The sequence below is a fragment of the Siniperca chuatsi genome, linkage group LG9 (assembly GCF_020085105.1).
Source record: "Siniperca chuatsi isolate FFG_IHB_CAS linkage group LG9, ASM2008510v1, whole genome shotgun sequence".
NCBI classification, from domain to species: Eukaryota; Metazoa; Chordata; class Actinopteri; order Centrarchiformes; family Sinipercidae; genus Siniperca; species Siniperca chuatsi.
The window spans coordinates 25,972,463-25,990,474 of record NC_058050.1 but is presented as its reverse complement, the minus strand read 5'-3'; the positions used below and the strand labels follow the sequence as shown (position 1 = coordinate 25,990,474).

Here is an 18,012-nt window from a genome sequence, read left to right as displayed (position 1 = left end):
GCACCTAGCAAACATTTTTATGAGCACTATGACTTTTATTGTCAGAAAGTAATATAATGTGCCTTTATTCTGGCTCAACTGCATGTAGATAATGACTCATCATCGTTACTATTTTGAGTAAATTTTGTATTTCTCAGTTTTCAAGAACATTTAAATCGACTACAAACAGGGATTACAAAGCTATATCCTGTTCATAAGGATCTACACTGCAAACACTGATACGCCAGTTCCAGGAAGAGAATTAAGAAATTGTTTCTCATGAGGTTATGAATCTGAATTATGTTTGTTGAGCAGCTTAGCTTAAATATCATTTGATTGCACCACCTTTTCCTTCCAGTGCAGCTAAGATGAGTTTAGTGTGTGTGTAGAGAGATTTTATAGCGTAATTAAACCCATGTTGGGAATATGGCGCTGTGTGTACTCAGAGTACACAATGATGTTTTCCATGGAAAGTTCCAATAGTTTGTAAAAAGGGAGTGATTTTAGTCCTGATAAACGTTAAGTCTGAAAAGAAGGCTTGTTTGGTTCATATCTCGGTAAAGCCACTGTGTCCCTTGGCTTAGTTTAGTGGTTATTTAGCTGATGCATACACAGAATTCAGGCCTCAAAACCAACACCCTACAGTGTAACAGATTACTCAACTCCCCTTTCAAAGCAAAGTAGAATTCAATAGGCATATTATATATACATATATAACACAAAACGTGTTTTTCAAGGACCAGCTGTACAAAGCATGGTAATGAGTTCTACCCACAGAAAAAAAGACACATTTGAATTTATAAAACATTTGTTTGTTTTGGGGCTGGTGATGTACAGCACTACACCAGTAATATGAGCAGTAAATGCACGCGCAGCAGACGGGAGAAGTATTTATAAATGGAGCAACTTGCTGGAAACCAATAAAGTAACAGTTTAGAGGGAAATTTGTATGCAACACTCATCTTTACATTTCCAAAACGTTTTTTACTGCCTCATAATGGTAGATATCTGTCGACTCTAGCTAGCTAACATGACACATGTAATTCCAGTGAGAAACGGCAGCTAGTAGCTGTAATAATGCACACAAAGTTAGCTTTTGCAGGTGCAAATTGAACTGAGTGTGTCATAGACCATCGATGGGCAGCACGAGTAAAAAACACAGCATCCCCTTCACACAAGTAATGTTAGCATTTCTGAAATTCCTGCTGTTTGCCTGCTGCACAAGTTAAGAGCACAGAAATTCCCTCATTCTTGATACTAGTAACGTTAGCTGCAGGGAATCATGAAAAAGACTCCGCACACCTGTTTGTGATTATATTTTTCTCTGAAATATTGTAAGAGTAAGAAGATGATGCACTTCCAATCCAAGAGCCATCAGTGTTCCACCTCTAATCAGCAGTAACCAATCGCACACTGAAACTCTAAATGTATGTCAAACTGATCACGTAAGCATTGATCATGTAGCCTGACAAACTTTTGCGCAATTCATAAACACACAGTGTGAGCTGTTACCTTATAATGGGCAAAACTATCTAATACCTCATTGAAATCCAGGGCTCTGATCAAATTGCTACATGCTACTAGCTAATTATGCAATCTGAGCTGAAAAGGAGGTTTCCTTCTCTGTACTTTAGTGATTCCTGCAGTTTATGGCATAAAAGACCTTTTAATGTTGATCTGCTCATATGCTCTAAGTCATTCTTGTCTGCTTTCTACCCCTGCGTGTGCAAGCATGTCAGGATGACATCACTCCAAAATATGTAGATTAATACTATAGATTAAAACGTGTTTATCCCATTCAGCTAGTAATTCTGGTATTGAAGGTCTATACATTTTATACGTGTGTGATGAACAGTTTTTCATGTCTGTCCTTCAGCTGGGACCCAAGAAATCAATAGAACACTTTGTTGCACTTTTAATAGTCTGTTGATGTTGATCCCATCCTAAAACCAAACCCTCTCACCTCTCTCTCTCCCAGCTGTGAGCTGAGTGATTGACAGGACCGACAGACATGGGGAAGCAGAACAGCAAGCTCCGTCCTGAGGTGATGCAGGACCTCCTGGAGAGCACAGACTTCACCGAGCACGAGATCCAGGAGTGGTACAAGGGCTTCCTGAGGGACTGCCCCAGCGGTAACCTCTCCATGGAGGAGTTCAAGAAGATCTACGGGAACTTCTTCCCCTACGGAGACGCTTCAAAGTTCGCCGAGCATGTCTTTCGCACATTTGATGCTAACGGCGACGGGACAATAGACTTCCGGGAGTTTATCATCGCACTAAGTGTGACGTCACGTGGCAAGCTGGAGCAGAAGCTGAAATGGGCCTTCAGTATGTATGACCTGGACGGAAATGGGTACATCAGTAAATCTGAGATGCTGGAGATTGTTCAGGTGAGTGTGCATGGGGACAGATGGACACATCATGCTCAGTGTGTCTTTGTATACAAATACAGCATATTGAACAGACTATGGATAACAAAAGAAACACAGAAAAATGAAAAAACATGACAGAAAATTTTGCCAACAGGAAGAAAGTCTCATGGTAGCCTCAAGAGTTGTCTGTGACTGAGGCAGTCAGTTCTGAATTGATAAACATCAGGTGACACATAGACACGTTTACACTCTCTCTCACACACACACACACACACACACACATTAACTGTAACATTAGCCAGGGAAGTGATTGTTAAACACTGTCGTATTAACAGTACTGACATTGTATCCATAACACACTCTTTATGAGACTAGGAAAACAGTGCTGGCATTTTAAGAACAGGACATGCACCTCTGCTCCATGGAGGTAGAATGCTCTTACAGACATGGAGCTCCATCGAACACATGATTTCTGAGAGATATCTTGTTCAGGACCTTGTTCATTTACTGCCAACATTGAAGTGTCAGTTAGTTACATGCATTTAGATATTAAGATCAATTGGAAATGTTCTTTTTCCTGCCAATAAAAGTAGTTTTGGAAACAGTCAGGGATTCATTACCTTTACTCCTTCTTAAATGTAGCTTTTAATCTTCTCTAGAAAGGAAAAGGATAGATTTTCCATCTATTCTGCACCTTTGAGTTCCACAGATAGAACCCAAGCTTAGCCAGTCCATGCCTGCTAAAACACCTACTGTATACTGCCTATGCTCCTTCCTTTGAAGTTTTAAAAGGTTAGCTTGTAGTCTGAATTAAGACTGTATTAAGTCTTGTGCTATTGTGTTTATGTGTGCATGTTTTACCTAGTACAACCATTAGCACATTTTGTAAAGCCTACATTGTTTCTTTTAGAGTTGCCAAAAGCAGTCTTATCCTGGAAAGATACGGAAGGACGTTTATATTAAATCCCTGACAGTGTTAAAAGCTCTGCACGCTAACCTGTTGTTATTCATTAAGGTAATGAAGGTAAATGTCAACTAAAATGCCCAGCGGGTTATGTGGGCTTTCAAACATTCTTACCAACGTCTTTTTTTTCTGTAGGAAGAAAGATGAAACTGACACAAGCAATTTGAGAAACACTGGTCATTTTGAAATGAGAGGTATAGTTTATTTCCAGATTTTTAAAGGATTGAATCCAATTTTTTGTCTCTGTGGAACATTTAACAGCTGTATGGTTGTTGTAAGGTTTGCAGTATAACAATTGGACTTGTGGGTTGTGCAGCAGGGCACAGCTCACCTTTAAAAAAGAAAACGACAAGGGAAAAGGGGCAGCATGGCATTTCCTGCACAAGAGCTTCTCATGTAAACAGACAATTACAGCTGCACACACATACACTATATATCGATGTTTGTGGGTGTGTGTAAGACTTCTCCCCTCACTTTTTTTCTTACTTCCTCCACATTTGTGTAACAGCAGCTAGTTGGTTCCACTTCAGTTCCACCTAGTTTCACCTCTCATCCAGCAGACTTTTAGAGACACTATTTCTCTGTGATGTATCTACAATCTCTCATTTTCTTTTGTCACTGCCCAGAAACAGTAATTGCCCAGTGCGGCATCATTACCGCGGTACCAGCAGGGGGCACTTAAGTTCATTAGCATTTTCATTCTCACACCCAGGAGTTGTTTTGGGCTCCAACAACCACCGGGTGGCATCTGTTAGCGAAGTGGGGCTCATGAAAACGCTTTTGGAATCCCCACTGACTGTACATGGCAGTCGTAGTCCTACAGTACAATGCACATCACTGCAGGACTTTGACTGAAATTGGTCTGAGTTGGAAATTAGAAACACAAGTGAGCATGATCAGTAAAAACATGGAGGGTCCTTCTGCCTTTACAATCTGCAGGTGTCACTGTGTTTTAGTTATGACGTTTATTTCTTTGCACCCCTGGCCCGAGCTTTTGCCTGCACTGCCCAGCAGCAGCTCTGAGCCTATAGTTACGGGTCGGGTCCTGATTTGATTTAGAGGTCGTTTTGGGTAATGTTGGTTCTGGTACTGAGCTTTGGGGTGTAGTGTGGCCACAGGTTTGCAAACTGGACCGCAGCAGGACTGCAGCCTTGAGAAAAAAAAACTTTTCACGCATTAAAACTTCAAAGGATTTCACCAACATGTTTTATTTGCTCGGGCATTGATGTGGAAACACTTGTACTTCTGGTCAATCTTCACTTTGATGAATAGAATAATAAACTCAATGGGCCTCAGTTGTCCTTACATGAATATATGAGTTTATTACAACGCAAATCTGATATCAGAGAAGATCTTGGTACAGCTTGCATACATGGACACAGTCAATACCAAACACTTCAACTCTTCATACACTTGTCTCAGCTTTATATGGTACCTAAGCCTTGAAGACATCACGCCGCCATCCATGCTTATTATAAAGGTAACGCATCTCCGAGGTCTTCAGCTTATCTTTTACCTCCGGGCATCCAAAGCCTCCCAGCATAAAGCATGCCAAGTCTGAAGGACTCGGGATGCTTCTCAGGTTAACTATCATGTCATCGCATAACTTAAACATTTCTTCATACCCATACAATTTCTCCCACAGTCCCCCTCTTTTTAATCATGAGATCAACATCACCAATAAAATAAAGTCATCTCTCTTCATATGATCTTTGAGTCCTGTCCTATACCGCCAAACAGAGGCCTCTCTAAAAAACACTATCAAGTAGTTTAAGATCACCGACAGAGGTCGTAGGTCACATGCTCCTACACACATTAAGCCAAAAATCCCACTTTAAGGAGGCGATAAATGGAACAAAAAGACCTAATGCTACTAACTACACTATCTAGACAGAGCAAAAAGGGAAATAAAACTCCAAGTGGCAAAAAGAGGAAAACCCATCTCATAAGTCATACAAGCATACATCAGATACTTTCAAATCAATGTAAAGGCGAAATGTACTGATTAAACTTGATTATAACAAAAAGCAAAACAATCAATTAATTATTAATTAGGTCACTTCTAAGGTAAAAGACAAATAATGAAAAAAACAAAGCCACTCTAATTAAGGAAATCCAAAACCATAAGATATCTGCAGCTGACTAGCATCCTAACTCTTAACCTAGATACAGATGGTTTTAGTTACAGTGATTATTACACTCATCTTAGCACAATATATAACTTGATTACAGTAACTCCGAACACATTAAGGAAATATAAGATGTACAGTAACTTTAAAGTCCTTAAATGTCCATCGGTGTAGATCTTACAACTGGTCAAAACATACATAATTGGTAACACGTTCACTTTGAACATACTGGTCACTATCTGTGATCTAAGAAAATCAGTTTCTGGTGACTCAATACATACAATGGATTTATGGATACTTCAAATCGAATCCATCAAAAAATGAATCAAACTAACAAATGTAAATGAATCAATAACAATTAAGTAAATGCAGCAATAAGTATAGAAGCATCACACAGGACATGATTACTAATTAGAAAATTAACCAACTACATTCTTTTTGATAGAGATTGTATGCTCTTTTTCAAGCTTTTATTTACTGTAAAGTAAATGTGATGTCAGCTTATCTTAACGTACTGTAATTTAGTGTACTCACTGATGGCCCATTAAGTGCGAACATAAAGATGCACTAATGCTAATGATGTTTGGACGCACTGCAGACACACTCCCCTAAAAGAGACCTGAGCTCCCCCGGAAGCAACAAAAAAAATGTTTGTAATGCGGCAACAAATTATATAAGAAATACATCATATCTAATTAAAACACTGCACTGGTCAGTGTGTCTGCCTTTATCTTCTGTCAATATTGCAGATCTGGACATGTGCGGGGTGGGTACAAATAAATACATTTATTTGCCACTCTGCTGCCCTCTAGTGTCTCCCTTCCGAACAGTTGACTTGCGACCGCAAAGTGGCACTACTGTAAGGAGATGAGGACAGTATGGGTGGAGAAAGTAGGAACTGCACTGCACAGAGGGAAAGTTTACCAAAGTTGAACTCTTATCGAGATTCCATTGGAATTAATTGAAATCACCTGTTTTAAATCCTGGTGTGTCCAGGCCCATATCAATACTGATTTCAGTGATGCTCAGACTTTATTGGTGATATACAAGCTCCAAAAAGTTGAACCAGACTCTTAAACCTGCATTAATTGATGTTTTGGCCACTATGGCCACATGGCAAACTTGTTAGCAAACAGGTGTTTATTTACACATCCAGCAGATAGAGAGGAACGTTAGCATCGTGTTTCATTAGCATCGTGTTTCTATTCACCCCTAATGGGTGTAAGTCCAATATTCACTCTCCTTTTAGCTCTGTTTTTGGCTAGTTGTAGTTTTGCTAGTCGTTAACTTTGTCTTTGGTTCTGGGCAGGTAGTGTACAGTGGGTTTATTAGAGGGGTTTTTTCCTGCTGTGTTGAGAAACCACGCTGATGAGAGCACTGAGAGTGAACCAAAACTCTAAAATTGCTATCAAACCAAATCAATGAGCTGAAAGCCGCTAAAATGCCCTTTTATAGCAGAGAGGAACTGTAGTCGCCAGGTGATCATTCTCAGTGGGTTTGTCACTGAGTGACCCCATTCACATTACATCATTCCATCCATAGTTATTCCAAAAATATTGATTATAGCAGCTTTAAAGTTTTGTCAGATATTTTGCTTTGAATAGAATTTGTGTCTTTCCCATAATAGCGTCAAATAGCTTTGGTTTGTATTTTAGTTTCTCTAAGCATACTCTGAACTGATGGTGCAGGTACAGTAGCTATAGAGTTGAGCTAATCAAGCCAGCTTTTCGCATTCATTTCCAAGGTAGCCTCAGCCAATCCCAGGAAATATGAATCTATAATGCATCACATGTGCCCACATTTCATCGCTTCAAGGTTAAATTAGCCTCCTTACCTCACGATCGCAGTGATTCAGCCTGTCACTTCTTTCTACATCCTGATGACATAAACCCTGGTGGTGGTGCGTTTCCCAAGGACAAAAGAATAGAAAGCAATGACTCAGACACTCATGCCTGACTGTCTGCAGGGCTCATCAATTGAAGTAAATAAGAGGACAAGAGTGTTAAAAAGTTGATTGTTCTGCCTTAATGAAGGAATGAGTTTGAGTGTGTTTGTGATTGTTTAGCAAATTTGTCTGTGTATGTGGCAATTAATTAGCTGCAGTTTAAGGGCTCAGAAATGTTGTCCTCTTCCACCATGCATACAAAAAGCAGTATTGTAGTTCTAACTCAAATTTGATTGTAGCTTTTGAAATGTAGAAGCAAGGGCTCTGTGTGTCATTAGATTAGACAGTGCCATTCCTCATTGCTGAAGTACAGTTTTAGAAAGAGCCCAGGGCCATCTCTATCTCTCTGTCTCAGGAACACACAGAAGTATTCATATACACACACACACACACACAGTATTCATCTATCCTCATCTATCCTGTCTATCTAGTCCCTCTCTGCATTTGGCTGTTTGACTCTCCTGGTTCAAAGCCACCCGCCTCTGCAGAGAAAAAGCAGGCTTAAGAGAAAAGTTTTCAGTTAGCGCGGATTTCTGCAAGTAACTGCTGAAGTTATAATGGTGCCTGAGCTCAAAGTCTTTGAGTAAAGTTTGCAGCTTAGTGTGATCACAGTATCTGCTTTCAGTGGTATCAGAGTGCAGATTGGCAGGTGGATCTCATAAAGCTAAATCCCTCCTTTTTCTGCTGCGTCTCTGGGTACGGGTCGTGATGGTAGCAGGCTAAGCAAAGTAGCCCAGACATCCTTCTACCAACCTTCTCACCCTAAAGGCAACATAATATTCACAAACTTCAGTATTGCTACTGATATAGCGCTGGTTCAGTTTAGGTTGCAGGAAGGGAGAACCAAGTGATGAATGAACATTCCATATCTTTGACACAAATTTTACCACAGTATGAGCGATGGCAACTCGTCACTTCATATAGCGCCATATTCTATGGGATTAATTTTGTCTGTCAATAAAAACTCAAGGAATCCAACAATAACTGCAACCCAAAATATATTTCATTCCAAAACATAACAAAAAGCAAAAGAAATGTGACTTGCATCCAAAATCACAGATTCAGTGTTACTGTATTGCCTGTCTTTTGGTTTGCGTTTCTCATGTGTGGTGGTTTGTAATTTTCCGTTTTTCTTTGGGTCTCTTAGCTTGGTCTTCACGGTAAATGGACAAATGTTCTAGATTCTGTGTGGTGTGGCAGTCGTCAGTCATATCCTGCCAGGAACTCTGGGAAGTCCCCACAGAATTTTGGTGCTATTAGCAGTAGCACTAAAAGTTGAAATTAAAATAACTTCCACGGTTTTCATCACTAATCTACGAAACCTTACTGCTGACAACTGATAACCTTCTAGTTAAAATGTCTACAGTACTCCAAGTTATGGCATTTATTGTGACCAAACACTAGCAAACCTGTTAGCTACATCCACGCTAGCCAGCTAAATCTGGAAACGCTGTTTAACACTACATGTTTTCAGGTCGTTTTGGTAAGGATCTTCGACCACACTGAAATGCCTAATCAGTGGAAAAAACAGCAAAATCTTTTCCTCCTTTGTTCAGCAAACAAAAAAACAGTTGATGACAGTCAACATGTTAGACAAAATGAATCCCATAATATTCAGGTCAAAATTTTAATTTGTACAATACTTTTGGTTTATCAACAAACACCTGCAAAACTAATGACATTCCCATCAGTCTCAACTGTACTTTGTATTTAGTGCTAATTGGTAAATGTTAGCATGCTAATAGCAACAACAACTAAGATGGTGAACATGAGAAACATTACCTTCTAAACATCATGTTTACATTGTCATTGTGAATATGTAAGCATTTTGGTGTAAGCATTTATCTCAAAGCACTGTTGTGCCTAGTACAGTCTCACAGAGCCACTAGCATAGCTGTAGACTTTTAAGGCCAGTTCATGGATGCCACATCCGCCCAAAATGTGTGACCGTGTGGACTGTAGGCACTACAAGCACACCGACTGTGCATGTGCTGGACAGTGGCAATTCTAGTCTGTTGAGTCTTCTGAGCGGTTTTAATCACCCGCTGCAGAGCCCTCCAGTCCTGGGCCGTGCACATCCCATGCCAGCTTATGATGTTTCCTGTCAGCAGTTTTCTATTGCTCCTCTGTAAAAGTTCATTAGAACTTGGCATTTCTTAATACAGCCATTTCTGAGCTTTCTTGACCAAGGTGGAGATGTGAGAGGACCATGTCAGGTTCTCTGTGACGCTGATTCCCAGGAACCTAAAACTATTCACCTGCTCCACCTCAGCTCCACTGATGTAGACAGGGGTGTGTCTCTTTGCCTCCTTTTTCCTAAAATCAACAACCATCTCCTTGGTTTTGCTGACGCTGAGAAGTAGGTTGTTCTTTGTGCACCACTCTGCAAGATTGTTGATTTCCTCCCGATATGAAGTCTCATCGTTGTTTGTAATCCGGCCGATGATGGAGGTGTCATCCGCAAACTTCACATCAGAGTTGTCTCCATGTTGGGGGCTGCAATCATGGGTGTACAGCGTGAACAGGAGGGGGCTCACAGCCCTGGAGGGCTCCAGTGTTGAGCACTAGAGTGAAGGAGGTGTGACCGCCAGTCCGAACTGTCTGTGGTCTGTTTGTAAGGAAGTCCATTATCCAATTACAGAGTGTGGTACTCAAGCCCAGAGTGCTAAGTTTTCCAATCAGTTTCATGGGGGAGATTGTTTTAAATGCTGAGCTGAAATCAACAAACAGCATTCTAATGTAGGTGTCGTTGTTCTCAAGGTGTGTGAAGACTGAGTGGAGGGCAGTGGCGATGGCATCCTCTGTGGATCTGTTGGTTCTGAAAGCAAATTGGTGAGGGTCCAGGCTGGCTGGGATGTTGTTATTTATGTGCTGGAGAACCAGTTTAGATTAGACACTCAAGACTTTTTAGGTACAGGGGCGATGGTGGCTGTCCTGAAGCCGGTGGGAACAGTCTCCAGTGACAGTGGTACGTCATTTACTGTTATACAACTTAATTGTCATTATCTCCATTATCGCTCCACTTACCACTGTCTTGCTTTCTTTTTTCACTTCCAGACGATAACGCCTCTTCATTTTCCTTCATTGACTTTCGATTAAAACTTCATATCATGCAAGTTCAACGGGAATGACATGGGGCCCCTTTAGGGAGGTTTCCTACTGAGATGTCATTGCAAAAAGTCCACTGGTTTTTTAAGGTAGTGGGGTTTGCGGTCACTGCGGTTGCATCATTTTGAGACATTGCTGTGGAGTGTCAGCCCTCGGGGGCCCCCTAGCAGCCTGGGGCCCCAAGCTCTTGCCTGCCTTGCCTGTTCACAAGATGCAGCTCTGGTACTGGAAAAGCCAACTGGACGCTTGTTTCATGTACTTTGCATATGTAGTGTATTCCCCATTCTTGTTAAGCGGTCACACAAGCCATTTTCTTTGTTTGACTTTCACTTATTTTATTATTTAGCCAAATACAACAAACAAATGAGCACTTCCCCTTGCTGTTGAGAGGTCTCCATCTTGTTTTCTAGTGTGCATATTTGGGGAAAAAAACTAAAAGATTCTACCGTATTGCAAATGCTTCACCTAAAGAACCCTGTCATTCCCTCCTCAGTGGTCTCCATGTTTTCTGTTCACGCTTGCCTCCATTTGCCGTAGTGACTGGGAGCTGTGGCTCACTCCAGCTAGCTGATGGTCTCTCCTGCAGAGAGTGTGTAAATGCTGGTGATGCTCATAATTAGCCTTGCTGTGGGAGTAATTGAATGAGACAGATCACAGCCAGCCTGGCTAATCTTCTTCAGATAATGACCAAATCTGAATGCAGGGAGAAAGATAAAACTGTCTCATCCACTCGTCAATAGTTGATATCTAACTTCTGTCTACCTTTCATCTGAAACACAGTGCTATCAGCAGAGCAGACGGGCACAGAGGGAAATTCATTGTCTCGATTGGCAAAAAAAGGAGGGAGAGAGCATTCACACTGGTAATTTAGTGAGATTGAACAGAATAGTGAGTTAGATGAATAGATCACTGCTCAGGCGGATAAAGTCGCCATGGGAAACTTTGGTGAGGCGAGACACTGTGCGTGTTCTGTATGTGTGCTTATTACTGCAGGACGACTCAAACCGTGCTCAGCTGGCTCTGTCGATGCAAATAAGTCTCCCTCACTCTTTCCCTTTCTGTTGCTCTTAAACTCTGTCTATCTGTGTCTCTCTGTATTATCTGATTTGGTCAAAGTTTAGAGGAAAGGTAATAACATTGATGTGATGTGATGATTTTCTTTCTCACTCACTCATAAGTGGCCTGGTAATAGTCCAGAGCTGTGGCTTATTAGCTATGTACTTTCTGTCCTCACTTAACTGTGGCTCAGGCTGTTTCCTACTCCACAGGAGACAATGTTGTGTTCTTGTCTGGAAGCACCCTGCTGAAAGGGTATGAAAGAACCGTCTTTTTTTCTCCTTGTGGCATTCAGGTTGCTGAATGGACGCTGCTTAGACCTCTGAAGTTGAATGATGAAGTCTGTCTAAATGTATGTGTATTACAGACAAATACAGAGAAGATAGCTGGCAGAGAAGTAAAACCAATGTCCAGGCAGTTTTCATTGTTAAATTGGTGAGAGAAACAAAGAGAATCCATAGTAGGAGGTGAGAGGGGAGATAGAGAGAGACATTCAGCCAGGGAGGATACACCAGCTGACAGGGTGTCATGTATTGGGGGGGGGGGATAGAAAACCACAACCAATTAAGACACAGGTTGTGGTCTGTGGATACAGGGGAAGAAAGGATCTAACCTAAATAACACTGGCTTTACTTTTGGTGCAAGGGAGTTAGTCTGCCTGATATTTTAAGCGCCTCAGAAGTGTTGTCTAAAGACTGGCTGTGTTAAAAGATAAGACGATGTTATTCTATATTTTTCTAACTGTCCGCAAATCCCATAATAAGACCAAATGTGTTAGTCCGTCTCTCAATACTTTCTAACTTTCCTACCTTGTCTGTGGCTTTTGGACCCAAGCCCACTGGCTCCTGCTGAAGACATAAATCTTTAAAAAAGAGTAACAAATATATAGCTTTTTTTTTAAATGCTCAGTCATTTCCTAAAACGGCTGGGCACTGTGTTTTTTTTTTTTTTTTTGCAAATGTTACTTAAAAAGGAGGAAGTAGTGCATTTGTTGGGGACTATTTTCAGCTTTTCATGCATGAATGATCCTTTTTTTACTTTTTTTTTCAAGAAGTAATTGATGTATCCACTCATGCATTTGCGTTTTCAATTTTAAGTAATACATGTTAATAGACTAATGAATACAATAATACATTATCGAAAATCTTTGAAAATAAAATGTAATTTTAATTCTGTAAAACACTTTTTAACATATTTTAACATATAATGCTCTGGACTATGAAAAAACAACCATGGCTCATCCATGAGATTTACTCATCCAATGTGACTGTACAAATGGCCATGGGATGCTGATCATGAAGCCATGTCAGGTGGCACATCCTCAGCATCCTCAGCTACACTGTCATAACTGCAAAAAGATGGGCCAGGACTTGCTGCTCCTTCTTTGTCTGGCTGCCATCATCATCACCATCATCATCACCGTCGCTGCCAGCGATCTCACTTGAGTCTCATGATATCCACCCCACTATCCTGTAGGCCTGTCTATCATAAGCTCAACTAAAGATGATGATGAAGATGCTTTGAAGTAAACACACTGCAATAATAGTAACAGAGACCAGCTGTTTTACAGAGAAAGTTACTAGAGAAAATGTATTTTCAAAGTTGGAATACAGCATGATTTGTAGTTGAAATATAACTGATCGTGCATCTTGTCTAATTTAGTGGATGCGTAATTTCCTGCTCACATAAAATGAATATTTGAAAAATATACTATAATTTGAAAAATTCTGTTATTCCTTACATGTTACTGTTTTCAAATTGTATTTAGCTACAAGGGTCTTCTTTTGTTGAAGGACTGGACAGATATTCCTGAAGAAATTGTCAGCCACCTTAGTTGTCATGGTTTTTAATTGCACTTACAATTGCTTGCCACTAGGTTGCCACCTACAGTGTTGCGAAGTAGTGTCCACTGCAGTGGCTGTTATGTAGCTATAACAAAGAAACCCATGCATATACATGAAAATGGCTTTTGAGTAGTTGTCCACTGTAGTGAACACTATACACACATTTGGCGCTCTAGTGAGTATTTGGGGCAGCAGGACGGTGTATGTGGGGTTGAGTCAACGTGAACTACAGTGTGTGTGTTCATGGTAATGAAGGAACATGTCACCCAGTGCAACAGTGTGGCTCACTGATGTGTTTTTAATAGTTTTTGGACAAAAATGGAGCTCTATGGCACAGGAAGAAGAAAATTCCTGTCTTTCTTTGGCTCTGTTTTCATAGCATTGTGTGTAGTCGGGAATATGGAGAGGGCTATAAGCTCCAGATCGTTTCACTTCTCATTGGTTGCTTGTAATTTTGGGATTTAGAACTTTAAGCTTATTCCACTGAGTTGCTCTGGATTAGACCAACAGCTAAAACCCCCACTTGTAATATTGGCTAAATGTACTAAACACTCACAGCAGTTTGAAGGATTTCGATTAATAACAGACCCAACTCCAAACTGAAATGAAGACTCATAATAACCGTGGCTGCTGCTTGTTTCTCAGCTCCACTGTGACCCAGGAGCTAGGCCGCCCTGCTACTATGTAATAGGAGGCATAACCAGCACCTATTTAAAGCTCCCGCTGCACTGTAATCACAATCAGCCCTCCTCTGTTCACATGTCAGCTCCCATTCCCCTCAAATCCGCCTCCTTATTAGAGACAGAGAGAGTGGGCTGTGATTTCACTGTTTACTGCCAAACAGCCTGCAATGCAACAGAGAGCAGAGGAGACACAACACTGATAAATAGTCTGTGAGGGATTGTGTATGTGCGTATGTTTGTCTCCACCCATCCCTACCTAAGCCACGAAAATATAATCACAGAAGCAGTGCAACAAGTTGACATATTGGAATCAATTCTCATGTGAATGGGTTTAAGCACTGTCAATACATATTGACTCACCTGTGTGTTTGCCTTTGTGACACAGCAGAATAAATGTTACTTATATCAGTAAATTCAATATCACAGGGGCATGTTGCATAAGGTCCTGTGTGTGGCAAACTCCTGTGTGTCGCCCTCCTGGGTCTCTCAAGCTATTATGCTCTCACTGTCTTAGGGTGCATTGAATATGCAGAAAAGGGTGTTTTCTCTACTCTATCAAGGCACACGGGGTTACCAAATCAATACCTTGTTGCTTTTCTTAACTAGCCTGAATAAATCTTCAGTTGACTTCAGTTCGCTAAGCAGCAGCAACACTATACAGAAATATTTCTTCAACGCTCAAGTCAGCGCTTCAACTATCAGTTACATTCATTAAGTCGCAGCGGGCTCAGCTAACTTTGGCAGAAAATAGTGTGTTCATTTAGGACTCCCATTGCTGAGTAAGAAGTTGATTTGAGAAAATCAAATTTTTGGGGCCTTTAAAAATTGATGCATGTTTGTTACCAGTTTGAAACCGTAGAAAGCTTTTTACAGAAAAGTTTACCAAGAATGGCTTTGAAGATGAAAAGGTACATATGAAAGTTCCTCCGTATTATTAGTGAGGTCCATCCAGTTAACATACATTAAAGCGGTGAGTTCCAGGTCCGACATTCAAAAATAAAAGATGAATGGTGGACAGGATGGAGCCTATGCAGTAGCAAAATCCCATGTGTAGTTAGATACAGCCAGATAGCCATGGACATTCCCAGAGGCAACAGCTGGTGCCACAATACCTTCAGTTTAGAAAATAAATGGTTCAGAGATCCATGGATTAATCATTGATTATATGACCTCACTTGTGTCCCCTTGTAGGCAATCTATAAGATGGTGTCCTCTGTGATGAAGATGCCGGAGGACGAGTCAACACCTGAGAAGAGGACGGAGAAAATCTTCAGGCAGATGGACACCAACAGAGACGGTAGGCTAACCTCATCTACTGCTTTTTTAGGTTGGGGTAGTTTAAAATGGGTTTTGCATACATTTAGTTTTAACAGTAGATTGGTGGTTAAGGAACTGACTCTGCCGGTAAGAGAAAAAACAGCATTTTTTTATATTTGAACTTGTGACCTGAATTGGCATACAAAGCCTTTTAAATTTCCTTTTGCTTTTCTACCACGATACCAAGCAAATTTTAAAAATTTGATAGAATTAGTTTATTGATCGGTTGGTTGATTGATTGATTGATTTCAGTGAAATGGGACACAACATTACATTAAATTGCAAATGTATTGAACAGCTTGTCACAGCCACCTGGTTAGCTGGTCGGCAGCTGTTGTCATTGTACAAACCGGACTGGTTTTCCATCACAGAGGCACTTGCAGAGCCCTCCAGCCTGAAGCAGCAGTTCACAGAATTCACACCTGACCTGCAATTTTAGTCATACACAATTGGACTAGATATGCAGAGAGCACATTCATACAGCACAAACACTCCAGTGGTAATCCTGAGCACAGGAGACACAGAGACAAGAGAGGGAGAACAGAGAAATGGACAATGAGGAACTAGTGAGGAGTGGGTTGGAAGAGAGGGAGGAGGAGGAGGGAAGAGAAACTGGGAGAAAAGTGACAGCAGGACAAAGTGAGAGGGAGTGTGCTGACCTGGACGTGTTGTCTTTCTTTCTCTTCGTCTAATGAGAATCACGAGTAGTGAGCAACTCATAGAGAGGCAACTTGAGTTTGTCTATTAGGGTGGACAGGAGAGCTGTATCAACACTGCCACCTGTTGGTGAGAAGTGGAACACCATTAGGACGCACTGATTTGGGTTGTGAAGGCTCTAAAGTGAGAACAATCACAAAGAATCATAAGAGATTCATGTGTGAGATGTGTGTTTTGTTATCATCTCACTACAATCCTTTCAAAACCCTTTACTGGGTTGAACCCAATCACAAATCCCAGCTATCTCCCACCCCCGAATCTGTTCAGGTAAACAGATATAAGGTTATTTACGGCTTTCTACCCTACAATGATTTGCACTAACATGGACAGGTCCTTGTCACTGACGTAGCCTATAAAGCAGTCACAGCAGAATGAGTAAACAAGCTAATTAGACAACAGATCCAACAGGAACACATTTAGTGAAGAGCTAAAATGCACCATAATTCTGTCAGTGTCAGTAATTACTGTCACTGCTGTTTTCAGAACAAAATGTGTCTTCCAGTAATGTTGGAATGCAGTGTTGCTCCCTCAGCGCTGCATGTTGTTAAAATGGGAGGTCATTTTACGCACTATACAGTATATGTGTTGTACATTTAGTGCTGTATATTTCCCCTACATCGCAGAAGAGGTTGTCCTTGAACTTGTACCTGTCTATGCACTGTCCCTTGGTGTTCTGCTATGCACTGAAATATAAATTACAAAAACATATAATGTCTCTACTAATTTTGTGCTGGTGTTGTATGTGTTTTAGGTAAGCTGTCTCTGGAGGAGTTCATCAAAGGAGCGAAGAGCGACCCCTCCATCGTCCGCCTGTTGCAGTGCGACCCCAGCAGCGCCGGACAGTTCTAAAGCTGAGGCATCAACACAACCTGTAAGGCTCACGTTCAGCATCTGCACATGCAATACAAGTCATCGTGAAAGTAAACTTTTTGAATGCAACAATGTGTGGCAAGTTCAGTGAGGTGAGAGGTGCTGAAAGTGCACTGGTGTTACAGCAAGTTTCAGAAAGTGCCATTAGTATGAAGGCTGAGACTCAAGAACAAAGGTGTTTCTCCTACGAGCAGTCGTGCCTCCCGGGCAGTGAAGATGCCTGCTGGAGGGAAGCTGTTCAGAGGCTGTGTGCACTGTGCAGGATGTGGGATGGGTCATCCACCATGTCACATGCTTTGTGACTATTTGTAGTTCATGGACTGATATTAGAGACTTTGTAGGAGGTGGCCTGCTATTTTGGAGCAGTTGTTGAAGGTGTTGATGCTCTGAAGAAGCTTCTTATTTTTAAAGCCCCCATGTGGAGGATTTGTCCATTTGAAGTACTGTGTTTGTGGGCACCTCTTGTAAAGGAAATTTAAGCTCTTTACTGAAGATTAAACCCAGGAATTTATGTTGCCTCTCCATGGGTGTTGCTTTTAGCGGTTTACTGTCTTGTGAAGTCAACAAGCATTTCTTTTGTTTAGTGGCACTAAACTCTGGCAGGCTTGAGTTGCTGCAGAACGTGATGAACTTGGTTCGCACTATAGGCTATGACTTTAATTCTGAGCTGGCAGTCAGAAAAGGTGTGTCGTCTGCTGTGTGTTGTCAGAAGTTAGGAAATATGACAGCAGCCTGGCAGATGTCTTTGGTCTCTCTCAAGGTATGAATCATAAATTTAGTGTGATTTAATTGAATAGTTTTTAGAGGTTTTATTTTCTAACCTGGATAGAAATGTTTAGTGTGTTTGTTTGTGTGTGTGTGTGTGTGTGTGTGTGTGTCCTTTATAAAGTAGCATTAAAGCTTCATAGTTGACCTTTGACGTATGATCAATGTTTCTGGAAAGATATTTAAGATCATTGCATCACTATCAGATAACCTTGATTCCTGCGTGAACACATTGGCTTTTTTAAGACAAGGGTCAGTTTCGGC

The 18,012-nt window shown here is 41.0% G+C and overlaps 1 protein-coding gene across 5 annotated transcripts in view; it reads left to right on the top strand.

Moving 5' to 3' along the window:
• The window catches only part of LOC122881240 (neurocalcin-delta A), a 79,794-nt gene that overhangs the window by 58,523 nt on the left and 3,259 nt on the right, over positions 1-18,012 (top strand). For all 5 annotated transcript variants that reach the window (XM_044207157.1, XM_044207154.1, XM_044207155.1 and 2 more), the window contains 3 exons: positions 1,958-2,368; positions 15,271-15,376; positions 16,865-16,984. In XM_044207157.1, the coding sequence (XP_044063092.1) occupies positions 1,991-2,368; positions 15,271-15,376; positions 16,865-16,962 (582 nt within the window). In that variant the 5' untranslated portion in view covers positions 1,958-1,990 and the 3' untranslated portion in view covers positions 16,963-16,984. The remainder of the gene's footprint in view (positions 1-1,957; positions 2,369-15,270; positions 15,377-16,864; positions 16,985-18,012) is intronic.